This window comes from Caloenas nicobarica, chromosome 2, assembly GCF_036013445.1.
Source record: "Caloenas nicobarica isolate bCalNic1 chromosome 2, bCalNic1.hap1, whole genome shotgun sequence".
NCBI lineage: Eukaryota > Metazoa > Chordata > Aves > Columbiformes > Columbidae > Caloenas > Caloenas nicobarica.
Window position 1 is genome coordinate 141274396 of NC_088246.1, and position 18623 is coordinate 141293018.

Genomic DNA, 18623 nt, shown 5'->3' on the forward strand with positions numbered 1-18623 from the left:
ACCACGACTGATCCAAGTCGTCTATTGCCCAGGCCATTGGCTGGTAAAATACACCTGCACTGATTTTAATATACATTACTACCACAGCTAAGGTCTGTGATTCGTGCTTGATTTTGGACTTCCCTCTTATAGCTGAAAACTTGCAGAAAGGCTGGTTGTGAGCAGGAGTATCTCTCTGGCTGCCCTTCAAAGAGTAACTGGATGTGGACAAATGTGCTTGTTTCCACCAAGTGATGCCACCCAAGTCAGCAGATACATCTCGCTTTACAGTGCTATCTGGTGTATACTACAGGCATGGTTCTTAAAAACACCTGGCATAGCCAAACCCAGCATATCTATTATGGGTGGATCATACAGGGCTTTTTGGTAGTTGTCTGATTTTGGACTCTTCCAGCAAATCTGGTGAAGAGAGAGGAGAAAGCAGTCAAACTGGAAGAAACTTGGAGAGAACAGTGTATGCTGGATTTCAAAACATCTCTTAAAAGTTTGCTGTGCTTATAGCAGATCACAACAGCTTCAGCCTCACATCCAAATTTTGACTGAGACAATGAACTTTTTGTTTCATTGGAAAAAAAGGCGCTCAGAATAGTATGATTATCTTTCTGTGTTTACATCTGGCACTAGGTGAGCTGAAAACTCATGCACAAGTCTTTTTCCCTAGAGGAAAAGGTATTTCCCAGTGTTAAGTGGTATTTCTGTCAGCAGTCCTCTCATTGCTCAAAGTAGGTCTGAATTTTTTGCTGACAATATTTGTTTTGTGTAAAGATAATCCTTTTGAGACAACAGCATAAGTTATTTTGTGTTTGTAAGCAAGCAAGACTTTATGCTTTCTCTAGTACAGGAATTTTGGCACCGCTGGAAATGATTTCCCCTCTCTTCCCCTGGACATTGTACTCTCGTGTCTAATGTTATTTCTGAAACAAATTTGTCAAAATTGCTTTTTTGTTTAAGCTTTTAGGCTGAAAGAAGTCAATGCATGTTTTAAGCTTTATTTGAGGAGCTATCATTATCAATAGTGTTTCTTCAATCCAAATCATATGGCAAGTTTCATTTAAAGTAGAAGCATAAAAAAAAAGGAAAAAAAAAGTACAAAGTGAATCCTGTTTTGCTGACTCTGACATTGTCAGACGATGAAGCCACCAGTTAAAAACCATATGATGTCTGTATCTGTGAAGCATAGCTGATGTCTATGTGCCTTTTTTTTTAATACCAGTGCTATTTTCTTGTGATTGTGGTGCAGCCCTCTCAGCTATCTCATCTTTGTGTTACACACATTCTTGTGAGTCCCACTATCATACATTTGCAGGTATCAAGGGTTTACCAAAGTCAGAGCAGTTATGTTTCGAGTGAGTAGTAGTCAAATTTTAATTTTTTTTTCACTCTTCTTCCACATGGTGCTTTATCTGCTTTAGCTTTTCGTCATTGTAATGCTGGAAGACGTGGCACTTCACTGTTGCCTCTGTTCTCAGTGTGCTCTTATTAGAATTAAATGTATTCAAATGACTGTTTTCTGAAAACCCAGAGCATCCAGCCTGGTTGAGCAGCATGCAAACAGGAATAGGAGCATGGGAAAGTTCCTTTGAAGAATGTTATATAAAAATAACTATCAGGAGCTTATCAGTATGTGAACTGTCTACAAAAAGACAGATGCATACTGGATAAATAACTAGAGTAGGCATCTGTCTGATGCAGCCTCCCAAAGTTATCAAAATGGAACATGCTGTCTAACGTCTCCTGTCCCTGCAGACAAGTGGCATAGGAAGGATGAAAGTCAGCTAATACAAGCTTTTTTCCTGGAAAACATTTTCAGCTGTGGTGAGGTAACAACTGGGCTGTTAGCTGCAAGCATTGATGCAACTGCGGGGGGTGGTTTGTGCAAACTCAGCTGCTCTCCTGAAAGCAGAAGGTAACTTTGCTGTAGAAAAAGCCTTAATCTAGGGATTAAATGGGATAGTAAACTTAAGGAATGTAGGCTTCTTGCTGACCTTGCCTGCCCTCCAGGTGTTTATGTCTAAGTACTTTGTATTCAACAAGTAGGGCTTGTTGGTAAACATGAAGTAAGGCTGTAGGATTCGTGTTGCCATCAGATCTGTTCCAATGGATAACTGGAAAGTTGTTACTGCACTGCCTATGTCTGGACCAGCTTCCAAACAGTTTCCAAGAAAAGCTTTCTGACGAGTGACCCTAATATGGAACTCAGGGAAGTCTGGGTACATATGGTGAGACTGTCATCCTGAAAGGACCAGCACTTCATCGAGAAGTTGAAGATTACTTTTTGGCTGCTTCTTAATGAAGGAGCAGTGGTAACTTCGTGTGAACTCTACCTCATCAGTTGCCCCTGCTTGCAAGGTGATATGTGTGATAAACTTAAAACAAAGTACAAGTGGTCCTCCAATACCAGCTTCATTTTAATTTGGAATTGCATTTAATCCATGAAGAGACTGACATTTGCAACATCTGGATTCACTGAAGAAGGCAGAGGCTCCATTTTTTCCTCACACTAATAACACCAGAGCCCCACATGTGAAATCGTCTCACTGCTCATGCTGTGGATAAAGCCCTCTGAATTTTATGCAATTACGACAGCGCAAATGTGTGGTTTTGAAAATCACGGTTTATAGCTAAATCAAAGTAAAGTGCTCTAAGTGGCTTGATTATGTGGGCTTTTGTCTCCTTAATGATTGTTCTTGTGACTAGAAACGCTTTAAGACAGCGTTCCCAGAGCTGTGCTTGCAGAGGCTACTTAGCAGGTACAACAAAAGCCAGAGGTGTCCTAATACCTGGGGTTCCTGCCCAGTGTGATAACACTGTATCCAAATACCAATTTAAGGAGTGTCTAAATAGCTTCAGTTTCTATTGTGTTCCAGGCATAACTCCTCCAGCAGACCCAGAAGGAGCTTGTGACTGACACCTGCAATAGCAGAAGGATAGGATGAGCAGCTGGGGTCTGGAAATGGAACTGTGGGCTCTCTGGACTTTGCTTGGCTGAAGTCCTTGTGTGCTGCATAAGCTCAGGTGCAGTCACTCACCTGGGCCCTGTGTGTTCTTGGCAGCAGTGGTGAGCTGGTTTTCTCCAAGATAGCCAGTGTAAAAACTTCCTGGAGTTTGCGGGCTGCCACCAGTGTGTCAGCTTTGCCTTATGCAATCTGAACTGCGCAGAAGTATTTTAAGACCTAGGAAGAAACTTCTGGCTGTTTTGTTTCTTCCTGTACTTTCTTGGCATTATTTAATCTCTTGAGTTTTCTTGGTCAGCTGCAGTGTCCAAATCATGTCAGTGCAAAGTCAGGGAGATGTATTAATGTTTGCAGAGAGAGTGTTGATCACATTCTGTCTTCAGTAGTGTTACAGATGCTGTAAATTGTGTGCCAGATGTGGTAAAATGTGTGCCAGAAAATGACATATATGTATACCTAGTCAGCTTATGTTTGCCAAAGTCAGTATCTTCCCTTAATGTGACAGTCAAGTGCAGTATCAGCTTTTGTATCGTCACATTCAAGATCCTGCTGAGCATCTGGATCAACTAAATGGTACCATCGATAGTTTGGCAGCTAGAACAAAGAATCTGTGAGGATTTTAAAGAATAGATCTCTATTTGTTTTACTAATACCATGACATTCAAACAGTAATTGTGTTGAGAAAAGGGAGTTTCATAATTCATTAAACTACCTTCCTTCTTACAAGTGTTTTTTTGCCATTTTGGATAGCTGTCTCCAGTGCAGCTCCTGAATATGTTTTGGCAGTGGTACTTTTTTCATTTATTCTGAAGCTGCTGTTGGTATTTGTACGTATTTATTCTATGTTATCTCTGCAGGTACAGGTATACAAGAATTAGGCATTTATTTTTACTTGGACAGTTATCTGCATTGACAACATTATCTAAAGTCTATTCTATTGTCTTTTATTTTGATTTTTTTTCCTAAAGATCTTCCCTGATTAATAACTTTTAAAAAACTCAAAAACTTTCTGGAGATTGTTTGCTTCAGGTCTCTTGAAAATTGCTGATCAAGGCCAATGGTTAATACTCCTGTACCTGAAAACTAAACTGTAGGCATATTCTGTGTTTAGCTTTATAGATAATTCACTGTGTAAGCATCTTACTAAATAGAAAATATAGTTTATAGTACCGTTAGTCCAATGCTTCTACACTCAATTAAATATTTTAATTTGAGCACATGAATGGGATTTGAATATATAAATTGTCAATACAGCTACTTTTCCTGGTGATACTTCTGTGTACTGAGAATCACAGAATCACAGAATGTTAGGGATTGGAAGGGACCTCAAAAGATCATCTAGTCCAATCCCCCCATCAGAGCAGGAACACCTGGATGAGGCTACACAGGAGGACATCCAGGCGGGTTTTGAATGTCTCCAGAGAAGGAGACTCCACAACCCCCCTGGGCAGCCTGTTCCAGTGTTCTGTCACCCTCACTGAGAAGAAGTTTCTTCTCATATTTAAGTGGAACCTCCTGTGTTCCAGTTTGTACCCATTGCCCTTTGTCTTATCATTGGTTGTCACTGAGAAGAGCCTGGCTCCATCCTCGTGACACTCACCCTTTACATATTTATAAACATTAATGAGGTCACCACTCAGTCTCCTCTTCTCCAAGCTAAAGAGACCCAGCTCCCTCAGCCTTTCCTCATAAGGGAGATGCTCCACTCCCTTAATCATCTTTGTTGCCCTGCGCTGGACTCTCTCCAGCAGTTCCCTGTCCTTCTTGAACTGAGGGGCCCAGAACTGGACACAATATTTCAGATGAGGTCTCACCAGGGCAGAGTAGAGGGGAAGGGGAACCTCTCTTGATCTACTAAACACCCCACTTCTAATACACCCCAGGATGCCATTGGCCTTCTTGGCCACAAGCGCACAGTGCTGGCTCATCGTCATCCTGCTGTCCACCAGGACCCCCAGGTCCCTTTCCCCTACACTGCTCTCTAATAGGTCATTCCCCAACCTATACTGGAACCTGGGGTTGTTCCTGCCCAGATGCAAGACTCTACACTTGCCCTCATTGTATTTCATTAAATTTTTCCCTGCCCAACTCTCCAGCCTGTCCAGGTCTCTCTGGATGGCAGCACAGCCTTCTGACGTGTCAGCCACTCCTCCCAGCTTGGTGTCATCAGCAAACTTGCTGACAGTGCACTCTATTCCCTCATCCAAATAATTGATGAATATATTGAATAGTACTGGTCCCAGTACTGACCCTTGAGGCACTCCACTAGATACAGGCCTCCAACCAGACTCCGCCCCATTGACCACGACTCTCTGGCTTCTTTGCTTCAGCCAGTTCACAGTCCTCCTCACTACCCAATTGTCCAGACCACACTTCCTCAGTTTAGCAGTGAGGATGCTGTGGGAGACTGTGTCAAATGCTTTACTGAAATCAAGATAGACCACATCCACTGCTTTACCATCATCTGTCCACCTGGTTATGTCCTCATAAAAGGCTATGAGGTTGGTTAAGCAGGACTTCTCCTTGGTGAAGCAATGTCGACTGCCCCATCAAGACAATCCTCTGAAAGGTGTTTTATACTCTAGATTCCACTTTGAACATCCACTTGGGTTTATGCTGTCACTTTTTGGCTCCTTCAGGGAGAAGTTTCTTCTGTTTCAGCCGTCTACTTAGAATGGTAATTCATCAAAAGCTATTAAGAAATTGGTATTCATTCAGGTGGCAGTTATCCTTTGGTTCTGAGCAGTGTGTTCTTCTCTTTCATGTTTAAAAGTAAAGGACCTTTAGCTGGTAATATAATAGCAAGGTAAATGTTGGAAAACTATTCAAAATGAATTTTAAATTTTGCATTGAGGTACTTTCACATGAAAATTTTATACACCTGGGCTTCCCTGTACATGTTTTCCCATGCTCAAATTTTGTCTACACAGAAAATTGTCAATACTTATCTAAGATTTGCTAACCTATAGCAGTTCGATGTATGGTATTTCACAGATTACCTGCATGATGAATCTTTTGAGTCACTGCATGAGAATTCAGGAGAGAAACATGCCAGCTCTGTTAGTGTGTGAACAAAAATAAATTGAGAACAGGAATTTTCAGTTAGTTATTACTAGCATACCAGGTACTGTAATTGTTTACATTCATAACAATTTTGCTATCCTCTATTTAAAAAAAAATACCAACACAACTTAAAAACATCTTTAAAAATTCAGTTTTAGAAGTAGAATTACATGGCCCAAAAAAATAGGCATTGTCTTACCCACACTCAGTGGTGTCAGCATTTGTCACTGCCCTCTCTATATAATTGCTGTGTTAACTCTGGTATGTTCTTCGGGGTTTTTTGTTGTTGGTTTGTGTTGGTTTTGTTTTGTTTCATTTTTTTCTCCCACTGTGATTTCAGTTCACTTTCTGTAATATGACCATTTGTTTCACTGCAGCAAGCTTTCGGCCAGCTCCTCTTGGTGTTGTCAGGAGAAAGGGGCTGAGTGGTCATGCTAAACGAGATGTCTTTCATGTGGCAACTGCATCACTTGAAGATGTCACTTCTGGGTCCCTCCTCTTCCAGTTGTTTGTCCATTGTGTGTGTCTGCAGTTGAATGGCCCTAAAGGAATGTTTGTGCAGTGGGCAGCACTGTGGACCTTGATCTTAACTGGGACTGTTGAAAGCCACTTGAAATAATAATAATAAAAAATATTAATACTGATAGATGTCTGCTGTCATAACTGACTTTTTTTTTGTCCTGCAACAGCAAAAACTTTTGATACTTTTTTGTCTCTTGAATAGCAGTTAAAAGTAAGTAGAAGTTAAATGCAGAATCAGAACTGCCTTATGCATGGTAGCCGTCGTGTTCTGTGATAAAATGTGCACTGCACTGGGGAGTGGCTTTGTTGAAGAAATGGTGTTGAAGGTTTCCTCAACACCAGAAAGAGGTCTGGTTTTCCTGATTCATTTCTCAAAATTGGATGAAAGCCAGTTTTCTATCAAGATCTTTAAGTAAAGTGTCTTTATCTTGTTTACAGTCTGCTCTTTGCATTGCTTCTCTATGTTTAAACTTTCTAAACTTGCATTTGTTTGTGCGTTGCAGTGCAGTCTGTGGTGGGATGGTGGCCCCAATTGTAAGTTGACACTGAACTGTAGCAGTTTGTTTCTGATGTTGATATTTTGGAATACAGTATGATATTTGAGTACCAGTATTATGCCCTAGTGAACATAATGAACTCATAAATGGCATACTTCATAACATATCTCATTGAAATTAATAAGCTTTCCCGCCCTTAATATAAGTAAAGAAATGTGTGCATCATAAAGATCATTTTTCTGTCAATTATGAGAAATTCTTGGTGCTGTGCCTTTTTCACAGTCGCATTTACAAACTGATTCTTTGTTGCTCTGGAAAGGGAAGGCTCAGTGGGCATATCCTACAGTAAGGAGGCAAAAGACCAGAACGTCAGTTTTCTTAACAAGTCTAGCAATATGTTCACCACATTTCTCAGCTTCACAAAACCACTTGAATGTTGTAACTATAGCAGTGTGAGGAACATACCTTTTCTTGTGACTGTAGGGAAAGACTACATGAAAAAACCTAACAAAAAAGATATTCAGAAAAGTTACATTTATTGTTAGTAAACTTAAATATCTCATCATATTCAGCAATGCTGAATAATTATTGATTTAATTTGGAATCTTACAGACTTACAGTCTGTAGAATGAGATTGTAGGTGTATGGAGTAAAAGAACTAAAATGGTTGCATACTTTTGAAAATGTTGTCTTTGCCTTTTTTGTGCTTTTTCTTTGAAGTGTTTAATGATGTGCATAACTTTTCTCTGAACCTGTTGACTTAGAATAAAAAATTTTGTTCTGTAGGTGTGTGGTCATAGAGGAATATTATTCTTGTAATGTATGGAAATGCTAAGAATTTAACTTTAAAATTTATAATTCTAGATTGATGTATAATATATGGAGGTGAGATTATAATCTGGTGTAATTTTTGTTAAGGCCAGCTGGGTCACTTCATCAGAAAATGTGGCCTGTTGCACTCCATTACATAATTGATAATAAAGGTTACTCATTTTGGTGGCAAATATCCCAACCCTTAGTAGTATATAGTCACCTTTAAAACTCAGATTTAATTGTTGGAAGGAGACACTCAAAGTGTTTGCTTTTTCTGGCCAAAATCTGGAGCAAAATAAAGCATATGTGTGTTCTGCAGGACTGAGCAGCCTTTGCTGGAACGCTGCTTGAGGGAGGACCAAGAAGTCTCACCGAGTGCCAGACACTTGGCAATTTGGTTCCTTTTGGCTTTCATGGGGGTGGCAGGACCAACTTGTGACAGTGACAGCTCTGCACTGACTTGTTAACGAAACTTGGTTTGCTCCTGTTACAATGTCCATCCATTAACTTTAGCAGTTTTTGCTATCCAGAGATATGGATTGATCATTTGCTCATAGCTCATACCTTCTGTTTTGGGCTTTCTCCTGGGATGAAGATAGGTTTCATCCTTTGGCTGGATGCAGTCTGCTCATCTTTCAATAAAAGCTCAGAAAGAAAATATTTAGCATCAGAACTGTGGGAATAATTTAACTAAATACAGGATATAAGATGTGTTGTTGAACATGGTATCAAAAAGAGCCTTAGTTTAGAACTTTGGGTGTTAGATGTTTAAGTATGGGGCCTTGCTGGCAGTTCTTGTCTTTGGTGCCCCTTAATTTGTGGCCTCTTGTTTCTCTGTCCTGGGTATTTCACTCTTTTCCATAGCCTAGCTGATCTCCTCAGATAAGAAAATCCAGAAAATACAGGACAACTTGTCGGAGAATATTTCTGTAGTTATATTGCCTCAGTAAAAAGGGAGTGCTTTTCTCCTGTAGGAAAGGCTGAAAGAAAAATGGGCAGTTCTGAATTTATGTCTCATTTATATTTGAATTTCATGAAAAGATACAAGATACATATCCATCCCAGAGGCCTTTACAATCAAGAAAAGTTCCCTAAATTAGCAAGAGGCCACTAACGTTTTGTCTCAGAATGGGTGTGTGTGAATATATTTATTATTTTCACGAGCCAGTCTTTCTGTGTCTGAAGGCAACCTGTGTTGTTTTTTACGCTAGGGCAATAGTGCAGACTTGACAGAAGTGTCACTGAAGTTGAGCATCAAGGCTCCAGGTAATATAATTGCAGCCCTATTCTGTTCTGTTTCGATTTAATTGTCCAAAATTATCTTTCCAACCCTCCTCCCTGTTGTCTTTCAACACCATCAGCTGGCATTAGCTATGCACTTTGGCATTCATTGATTGTAACATGAGCAGCATTGTGTATTTCGGTGTTGTTGTTTCCTTACTGCCTTTGTTTCATTAAATATTTCTGTTCAGTTGTTCTCATCTAAAAATCTCACTAAATTCTTGTCTTTTACCTCTGAAAAGATAATGTACTCCCTTTTGAGAACGATTTGTATTTTGAATGCTCATTAAGAGTAATATCAACTGCTGTGTGGCCTAGGCATTGTTTGGTGGTAATGTCTATTTTTTTTTAACTTAATTTTTGTCTTGGCTTCTCAGGGAAGTAGCAGACTGATATGTTCTGTAGCTTTGCTGATAGAGTACTCTGTACATGGATTACGGTGAGATTCTTCAGGATTACTGCCATCCGTTTTAGCAGCAGCTACTGAATAAGATTATATCAAGGTAGCCTGTTACTATTCTGAGGCTTGCAGGTGAAGAAAGAGTTAAGTGTGGTTCCTTTTACTGCTTCCCTCATATGTTAAGTTATAGTACTTCCCCATACAGAGAATAAACAGGGTATGAACTTTTTCTTCTGCCAGGTGGGGATCTATGACTGTAGTGTCTCTGGGCACATTTGGACTTTCTCTGTTTTAACCATTAGCCTTTCTTCAAACATTTCAGTTCCTATTATGTCCATGTAAGTCACTATCACTACCTGGACCTATAGGGTCATACACTAGTAGGTCATACTTTGCAAGGATTTCAGGATGTATCTTCCGTTGTAGCAAATCAAGGTAGTTCTTCTGATGTTGGTGAAGTTAAAACAGCTCAGGTGTTTCCTTTGGAGTTTTAGAGTTTTTAGCCTAAGTAGTAAGATTATATTAAAAGTCTTGTATCCATGTTGTGTTGTATTTTTCCTTTATTTAGCTTTAGATGTAAAAAGGCTCATTTTAATGACTTTGTAATGTAAATGATAACTTTGACTGTGAGTGTTCCCAAAGCCAAGATTTTTCAGCTGATTAAATGTTCTCCCAGGTGCAGAATCTCGAGAATTCTAGAAAAGCAGGCTTTGAGGAATGTCTGCTTTTCTGCTTCACTCTTCAAGATCGTAAAGCTTTCCCCTCAACCTCCCTTATCTTTGTAAATGATGGAAGAACTCTGTGACTTTATTTTTAGGCAGAAATCTTCCCCTCATTTTGCAAGTCCACCTAGCCTTCCAGCCATCCTACTCCACAGCTGTCACAACAAACTTTCTCTCAGATGCTATTAAATGTATCAGACATCACTCTGCAGCATGTGAGTTTGTTACCCTGCGGCTTTTCAGTCTATTCTCATGTTATCAAAACCACTGTGTGATTTCAAGGTTTCCTGTATTCCTTGGAAATGAATTTCGTACATGGTTAGGAAACTGATAGATGCTCTGCAGATTTAGCATATCTCTAGCAATTAAGTGGTTAATATCCTCAATTTATTGTTTTCTTTCCTCACTTCCCATAACCATGACTCTTGTGAACTCTCTGTATCCTTTTTTCTGTATTTTCAACTGGGATTTGGGGGAAACTTTGCCACAGTGGAAAAGCAGCAGTGCTCTAACTTTGTTTATCCTATTCCTGTTCCCTCTGCTCCTCTCTCAATTATCTGATTGCTGTAGACAGTTTTCTCATCTGAGAGGTTTTTTAATCCTCTTTCATTTTTTTACATCTGTTACATTTAAGTAATTTGTATCGTGATGATTTTAATGGTGGTAACACCAGTTAGACTGGTTACAGATTGGGTGTGCTAAAGCTCTTTTATATAAGGGCACAATAAAACCTGAAGATCCCAATGATCTTGCCCTTTAGCATCAAACACAGTAGTTAGCTGCAGGCAAATGGATGGGACAATAGATGGAAGCATCCTTAAAGTAGCTGCATAGTTGCTATTAAACGTATCACATGCCATCATCTTCACTACCAACCTGGCGTTGTGTGGTACATTTGATTCTCTTTCATACTCATTAGACCTGGAGAAGGCTTATATCCTGCCTTTAATCTGGACTTCTTGAAGATAAGAGTGACATGACCTTACAAATTGAGAATGGCCTCAGAATTACTTTAGCCAGCTCTCTCAGCATTTGTGGGTGCAACCCATCAGGCCCCATGGATTTACATATGTCCAGTTTGTTTAAGTGCTCCCTAACCTGGTCCTCCTCCACCAAGGGTATGTCTTCCTTGCTCCAGACTTTCCATTTGAAATGTTCTGCTAAGATTTGGCAGGAAGAAATCTTCCTCTTCTATGGGCCATATTCAGACCATGTCCTTCTCTATATGGATCCAGGTGCTGCCATGGCTGGACGCCCCCTGTCCACTTCACCTGAAGCTGAAAGAACTGGAGCTGTTTTATGTTATTGCCTCTTAGCTTTGTCCTTATTTGGAACCACAGAGTTTCCATGGTTCCTAAGTGTAGTCTTTCATCCTGGAAAGCTGAGAACCTACATAACCCTTTAAGCTGGAGATGATTAAGCCCTGAGCGCTGCTGAAGTTTCTGAGGAGACCAATTTCATCTGGCTTAAACACCCAGTGTCTAATATGTGAATGGCTTTCAGTTCTGCTCAAAATGGGAAGAGGAGCAATGGTGGCTCCCACTTTCTGCTTGTTATGTCAGTGATTAGAAGTCCCCGTGAAGTACTGAAAGGTGTAAGTTGTAGGTTTTATGTGGTCTTGAGAGCTTCACTTTTTAGGAGAATACCCTAAACATGAGGCTGCAGGCAAAACTGGAACAGGACCATTCTGTATCCTTTCCATGCATGCAAGATTTACAGAGTCAGAGAAATAAAGTAGAGGGATTGTACCCTCTAATGAGCATCCTTGCTTCCTGGAAGGGCAAGGGGAATCCCAGACTCTTATCCCTAATTTAGAAAATGGTTATTTTGTCCTAAAAAGCCATGGAAAGAGATGCATTAATAGGGCTGGGAGAAAGAACTGTGCTTCCTGAAAGTGTGTTTTTTACCTAGCTCATTTTCTGTAAACTTCTGCTGAAGAAATCCAGTGAATAATTAAATGCATCAAACAATTGTGAGTATCATATTATTTTTTTAATTTGTCTGGCACTGTGATGTTCATTTCCTGAGTCTTAACTAGTGAGATGTGCAAAATTCAGTAGTCTCTTTTCCCAGGTGGTTCACTGGGATGATAAACTTAATGTTGCAAAGACTGGGACAACAGATGTGCTGTTCTGTCCCTGAATTAGCACTGGAGTGATTCCTGTATTGCAGTCCAAGTGAGTATGATGTTATTTTATCTAGCAGGGAACTATTTCTGAACACTGCTAGCTTTTGGACAGAGGATGCTGGACTATTCAAGGAAGACACAATTCCCATTCTTGTGTCCTTGCTCAGAGTTTGAATTCAGTTACACTCCTCTTACAATGTAGGGGCAGATAGTGAAACACTGTGTATGGCAGGAGTATGTTACTTCCACAAAAGCTGTGGAAACATGTCTGTTTTCAGTGTTCAGTGGGAAATTCCTGGAAAAACTGTGGGTCTTAAATGCAGCTCCTCTGGGGCAGCCTTTGGAGTGAGGATGCTGCTGGTTTTGAATGAGGCTGAGAGGACAAAGAAAATGTTTCTTAATTAAGGGAAATGTGGTTTGATTTCTCCATTGAAAAAATGCATGAAGTTGGGAGCTGGAGGCTCTTTGAGGTGGCCAGTGCTAATTAAACAATCCTCCCATGTTTTCTATGTAAGAACTAAATATATCAGCTTTCTCTGGTAGATTTTGCAAACCCTTAAACAAAAAAACCTCCAAAGCTTAAGTTTTTGAAACTGACTCTACAAAGTTGTTGTCTTACTCCATTCAGCAAGAATTTGTCTTCTGGCAGAAATGAGATTATTTTGCTTGCTTCTTTGTGGGTGATGAGCTTGGCAAAAATCAGAGAATGAGCATGGTCATCCTGAGAAAATTACTGATGTCTCTAGCAGAGAATGTCTATGAGCGTGTAATTAACTGGTCCAAAGGAGAAGAACATGGGGAAAGTACAGAGCATAGCAATAAAAATACACCAATACCCTCTGTGTAGTATAACCACAAATAAACAGTAATTCAGACTATAAAAGGCATTTTACAGTTCTCTGTCAGTGTCCTGAGATAACCCAAGTCTTCTGCTCCTGGTTGTTTAAGACCTTTGCCCTGTCTGTCTTGCAGAGAGAGAGGAGATCTGCGTGATAGGTTTATCATTCAAAGATGAACTCTCAGATGATTTTTGTTGTTCTTTTGGGAAAATGACACTTCACTGTGAGGAATTTTTTACTGCCTTTATCTCAAGTTTAGGGGACGTTTGAAGGAGAGCGGCTTAATATTCTTATATACTAAAGCTATTGAACTTGCTGTTTATGAAAAGACCCATAAAGGCCTATGAAAAGCCGGCAATTTGTGCTGGTTATCATATGAACTAGGCTTGGTGACTTCAAAAAGTTTGTGTGTATGTTTTTTGGGGGTTTAGTGTGTTGTTTTTGGATATTGTCTACCTTGATATTAGGAAAGCTTTTGACACTGTCTCCCGTAAGATCTCGGGAAGCTGATGAAATATGGGCTGAAAGAGCAGACAGTGAGGTGGATTGAAAATTGGCTCAACAGATGAGCTGAGAAGGTTGTGATCATTGGCACGAAGTCCAGTTGGTGGCCAGTAACTAGAGGTGTCCCCCAGAAGTCGATATTTGGTCTAATACTCTTCAACATCTTTAATGATATGGATGCTTGGCCAGAAGGCACGCTCAGCAAGTTTGCAGAGGATACAAAGTTAGGAGGAGTGGCTGATACGATAGATGGTTGTGCTGACATTCAGAGGAACCTCAACAGGCTGGAGAAATGGGCTGACAGGAACCTCATGAAGTTCAACAAGGGGAACTGAGAAGTCCTGCACCTGAGAAGAAGCAACCCCATGCACCAAGGCCTGCTGGAGGCTGCCCAGCTGGAAAGCAGCTTTGCAGAAGAGGATCTGGGGGTCCTGGTGGATACAAAATTGAATGAACCAGCAATGTACCTTTGTGGCAATGGTCAACAGCTTGGTGGGCTGCATTAAGAGAAACGTTGCCAGCAGTTTGAGGGAGGTGGTCCTTCCCCACTGCTCAGCTCTGGTGAGGCTACACATAGAGTATTGTGTCCAGTTCTGGGTTCTCCAGTACAAGAGAGAGATGATTAAAGGATTGGAGCATCTTCCACGTGAGGAGTAGCTGAGGCAGCTGGGACTTTTGAGCCTAGAGAAGTGAAGGCTCTGGGGGATCTCATCTGTGGGTATAAATACCTGATGGGAGGGTGCAAAGAAGACAGAGCCAGGCTCTTTTCCTTGATGCTGAGTGACAGAACCAGAGGCAATGGGCACAAACTGAAACACTGGAGGTTCCCTCTGAATATCAGGAAATATTTTTTACAGTGGTGGTGACAGAGGTGGAACAGGTTGCCCAGAGAGGTTGTGGAGTCTCCCTCCTTGGAGACATTAAAAAGCCATGTGGACATGGTCCTGGGCAGCCTGCTTTAGATTGCCCTGGACAAGATGAGCTCCAGAGGTTCCTTCCTACCTCAGCCATTCTGTGATTGTGTGATACACACTTTGCTGACTTTTCAGAAATTATATTTTAAAGTTACAAGTGCTTTCTTATAATGACATATAGGAAGGTTAAGCATTCACATTCTTAGTACCAACTAGATTCTCGTGAGGGTGGTAATTCAGCTTTTCTTAGCATGCTCTGCCATTGTTAGGCTGAAGCTTCTTTGGAAGCATAACATAAATAAAAATCTGAGAGAAATCAGAAGTAAAGCGGTAACTGTAAGTATCAAAGTTACATCTGAATTTCCCAGATTCTTGTTTATCTCAGCATGTTTCTTGAACAAGGAGACATCAAATGAGTAGATCCTGCAACCTACATTAAGACAAAGATTTCTAGGTGGAAATATAAATACACTGAAACTAAGAGAGGACAGGAGAGGAAATGGGACAAGATACGTATTAGATGTGATGTCAGAATTCATTGTATATTAAGGTAACTTAATTATGTCAAAGGCTTATTTTTCTTTATTTATTTTTAGCAAATGCTGTAAAATGGTCCAGAATGAGCATCCTGAGAAAATGAGTATATCTGTTTGTGGCTCATTGTAACAAACATAAGTAGAAAGCTGGTTTCATAGCTTAGATAATTCAGAATGCAGTTTGCAGAAGCTTCGAACACAACTGTAGCATGTGTTCCCAGAGGCACAAACCTGGTGTAAACTCACTTTTACTCTCTCAGGAATTGGCTTGACTGCTAGTTTGCTGTGTGGCTTCTGAAGTGGGAGTTAATTCAGGAATATCCTGCAATTGGTGTTCTGTGGCAGTCCGATGAGGTAGATACTCTGTTCCCTTCTGGCATTATGATTTACAAAGCTATTTGGTTATTGTGAAATTTGCCTACTCCATAAAATGACTGAGAATTAATGCTCAATTAAAGCACCTGTAGTGTGCAGTTGTCTGAAAATAAAGGAGGATATTTTTTGTATTTTGCATGTGATAAACATATGTGGATATAATGTATGCAAATACATGTGTATATATGTACACACACACACACTCATACCCTCCCCCATTCCTTTGTACTGGCTCTCTGTGTGCATATAACATCATGACCCAAAAATACAAGGTGAGTACATTGTCATGATTCCTCAGGTCAGTGACTATAACATGAAGAGTATAACTCTCCAGAAATATTACATAAATACAAACAGGGAAGAAGGATTATGTGGAAAGCTGAACAGCAAAATCTTTTAGTAACACTTCTGCCATGCAGGTCTGATTTACCTGTATTTTATGCACATTAGCCAACTAATTAGTCCTTTGCTATTTGTGAAATGATTGTTTCCAAGCAAAACTTATTTTGTAGAGGCCAAAATTTGCCTTTAGTGTTACTAGTTTTTGAGGCAAATTACATTATTTTTCAAAAATGTCATAATTCCCATGAAAGTCTATGAAAATGGCAAAAGTGCTGAACCAAAATCTTTTTGAGCTAGTAGTAATTGTCATTTCATTTGACCATAACTAATTACTATTTTTTTAAGTTTCATAATAGCTGCAGCTGTCGAGCTGATTTAAAGGCCTTGTTTCTTATTGCTAATTTTTATCAAAGTGCAGCTTGATTTAAATTCAAAGGAAAATGAAACAGTTACATTTCCTTTTGTGTATATCAATAAAGACCTTTATATTTTGGGTTTCGGTAATCATACTTGCTATGTTATAAAAGAGCTTTGCAACTACACCAAATCACTCCAGAGGGTTTTTTTTGTCAGTTCAATCAATAGTATAGACAAACTGTTGCTTTTATAAGATTGAAAAATTTGTGACATCTTAAAAATGAGAACTTTTAATGATAAGTTGGATAAACTATAAAGTGTTACCGAAGATAACTCTTGGCATTCAACGCAGGATCAGCACCCCTGACCTGGCACCTCTCTACAGTGCTGCTGAAGTCAGTCCTGAAGAGATACGCTGGTTAATAAGAAATTGTGTTTCTCTGGTAGTCATGGATTTATGCAATGGAAAAAATAATACTTTCTTCCTGGGAGAATTTGATCTAAATTGCTCTGACTTCTTTCTAGTGCAATAGAAAGTGCTTTCCTGGTTACGAAGATAGAGATTAAGAAGCACTTTTATTCATGAATGCTTTAAGAAATGTTTTTGTCCAGATGTTTTGTGTGAAGACATTTGATTTGGCACTTCTGGCAAATCCTGCTCCTAACAGAAAGGAGATGCAAAGCTCCTCCTGGATGGGAGCAGCCCTGGCTTTTGATTCAGTGAAAGATGTAATTATTTAAAGAGATGCAGCATTCCAAGGATGTTTCTTAAGACCACAACAAAGATTGTGTCCAGTGTTCTAAGTATCTTTTTCATTTGCTTTCAATAATTGTGTCTCCAAGTTGAGTTTACGTTCCTGCCAGTTCTGATCAAAGCATTTTCATGATAAACTGATTTCTTTTCATTTTCATCTGTCTGCCAGTCCAAATAATTGCTGATAGCTGTATGATTTTTTTTTCTTTTTGTCTCTCCAACAGGCCATCTGTGGAAAAGAAAAAAGTGAAAAAAAAATGAAGTATATACTCTTACTATTTTTCATGAATTTATTACAACAGTATGCTGGGAAATCTTTGAGAAGAGATGACAGTTACCCCAAAACGTTTGAAGACATTAAAAACGAGATAGCTGGCTATCGTGATATTGCTAAAGCTATTATTGATCTTGCTATTCATGGAAAAGCTCAGAACAGATCCTATGAAAGATTAGCAGTTTTTGCTGATACCATAGGACCCAGGCTCAGCGGTTCAAAAAATCTAGATGCAGCCATCAAGTATATGTTCAGTGTCCTGCGGGATGATGGGTTGGAAAATGTGCATCTGGAGCCTGTGAAGGTACCACACTGGGAAAGAAGAGAAGAGTTTGCAATGATGCTGAAACCAAGGAATCACAGCATTGCTATTCTGGGTCTTGGGAGCAGTGTTGCAACTCCTCCAGAAGGTAACTCTTCCTTTTGGAATTAAGTTTCACTTGCTTTTTTATGCCAAACTGTATTATAACCCTAACAGCTTCTTTCAGTGGACAAACTGAAGTTTTCTTCCTGCTATAATAGTTCTGCAAGACAAGATCCTATTGTTCCAGGACTTTTCTGTATAATGTGGTTGTGAATGACGCAGTTTGATTTCATTTAGTTTCGTTGAACCGGCTTGTAAAATTAGAGTTGATTCCTGAACTCTCCATTAAATCTATACCCTTTTGTTTAACACTGCTGAACCTCGTTTGCAAATTTTCTACTTCTCCATTGAGGTTGGTGGGAAACTTGTTCTTGTGATCTGGGGTTTCTAGCCCTTCTTCTTCATTTTAGCCAGAACTGTTCTCCATGGGGTGCTGAGCTGACAAGTGATTTCTGCTTTTCTTGCTGTGCCCTGTCCTGCAATGCTCAGTGGTTTGCACTGGCAAAAAACAAGACAGCAAGAAGAGGAGGAGAATCTTGTACTGAGCCTGGGAAGTGCCAGCCCATCGCTAAGCGTGGCAATTGGTATCTGTGTGTCCTTTCCTTCACCCCACCTCCTCCCTCTTCTCTCCACTTGCTGTCTCATGCACCTTGGAAAAGTCTTTGGCACTTACCTGTTACTGAACTGTGTGTTGCCTTTTAGTGGATCACATGTGATATGTTACTTCGGGAAAAAGAATAATCATTAGTTGGGCTCAGTAAAATTCAGGTGTTTCGTGCCCCAGAATGTTAGCTTGGTTGCAAATGAACTGATTTGTAAGATTCTGTTTCCGTACATATAGATGTGGGGCTTTCTCAGGATTGCTGTTTAAAGGCTGGATGACCACCTTCTGTGACTGCTCCCAGTAAATAACAATAAACTTATTCCTAGACAGATTCAGAAACATTCCTGTTCCTTTATGAGAAAATAAATTTAGTTTAGGAA

The 18623-nt window shown here is 39.9% G+C and overlaps 1 protein-coding gene across 2 annotated transcripts in view; it reads left to right on the forward strand.

The window, feature by feature from the left end:
- Positions 1 to 18623, forward strand: part of CPQ (carboxypeptidase Q) — a 160700-nt gene that overhangs the window by 5012 nt on the left and 137065 nt on the right. Inside the window, exons 1-2 of one of the 2 annotated variants that reach the window (XM_065627215.1) lie at positions 9089 to 9115; positions 17226 to 17685. In XM_065627215.1, coding sequence (XP_065483287.1) covers positions 17259 to 17685 — 427 coding nt within the window. In that variant the 5' untranslated portion in view covers positions 9089 to 9115; positions 17226 to 17258. Of the gene's footprint in view, positions 1 to 9088; positions 9116 to 17225; positions 17686 to 18623 lie in introns of those variants that run through there. The other variant, XM_065627216.1, reaches the window with a different exon arrangement.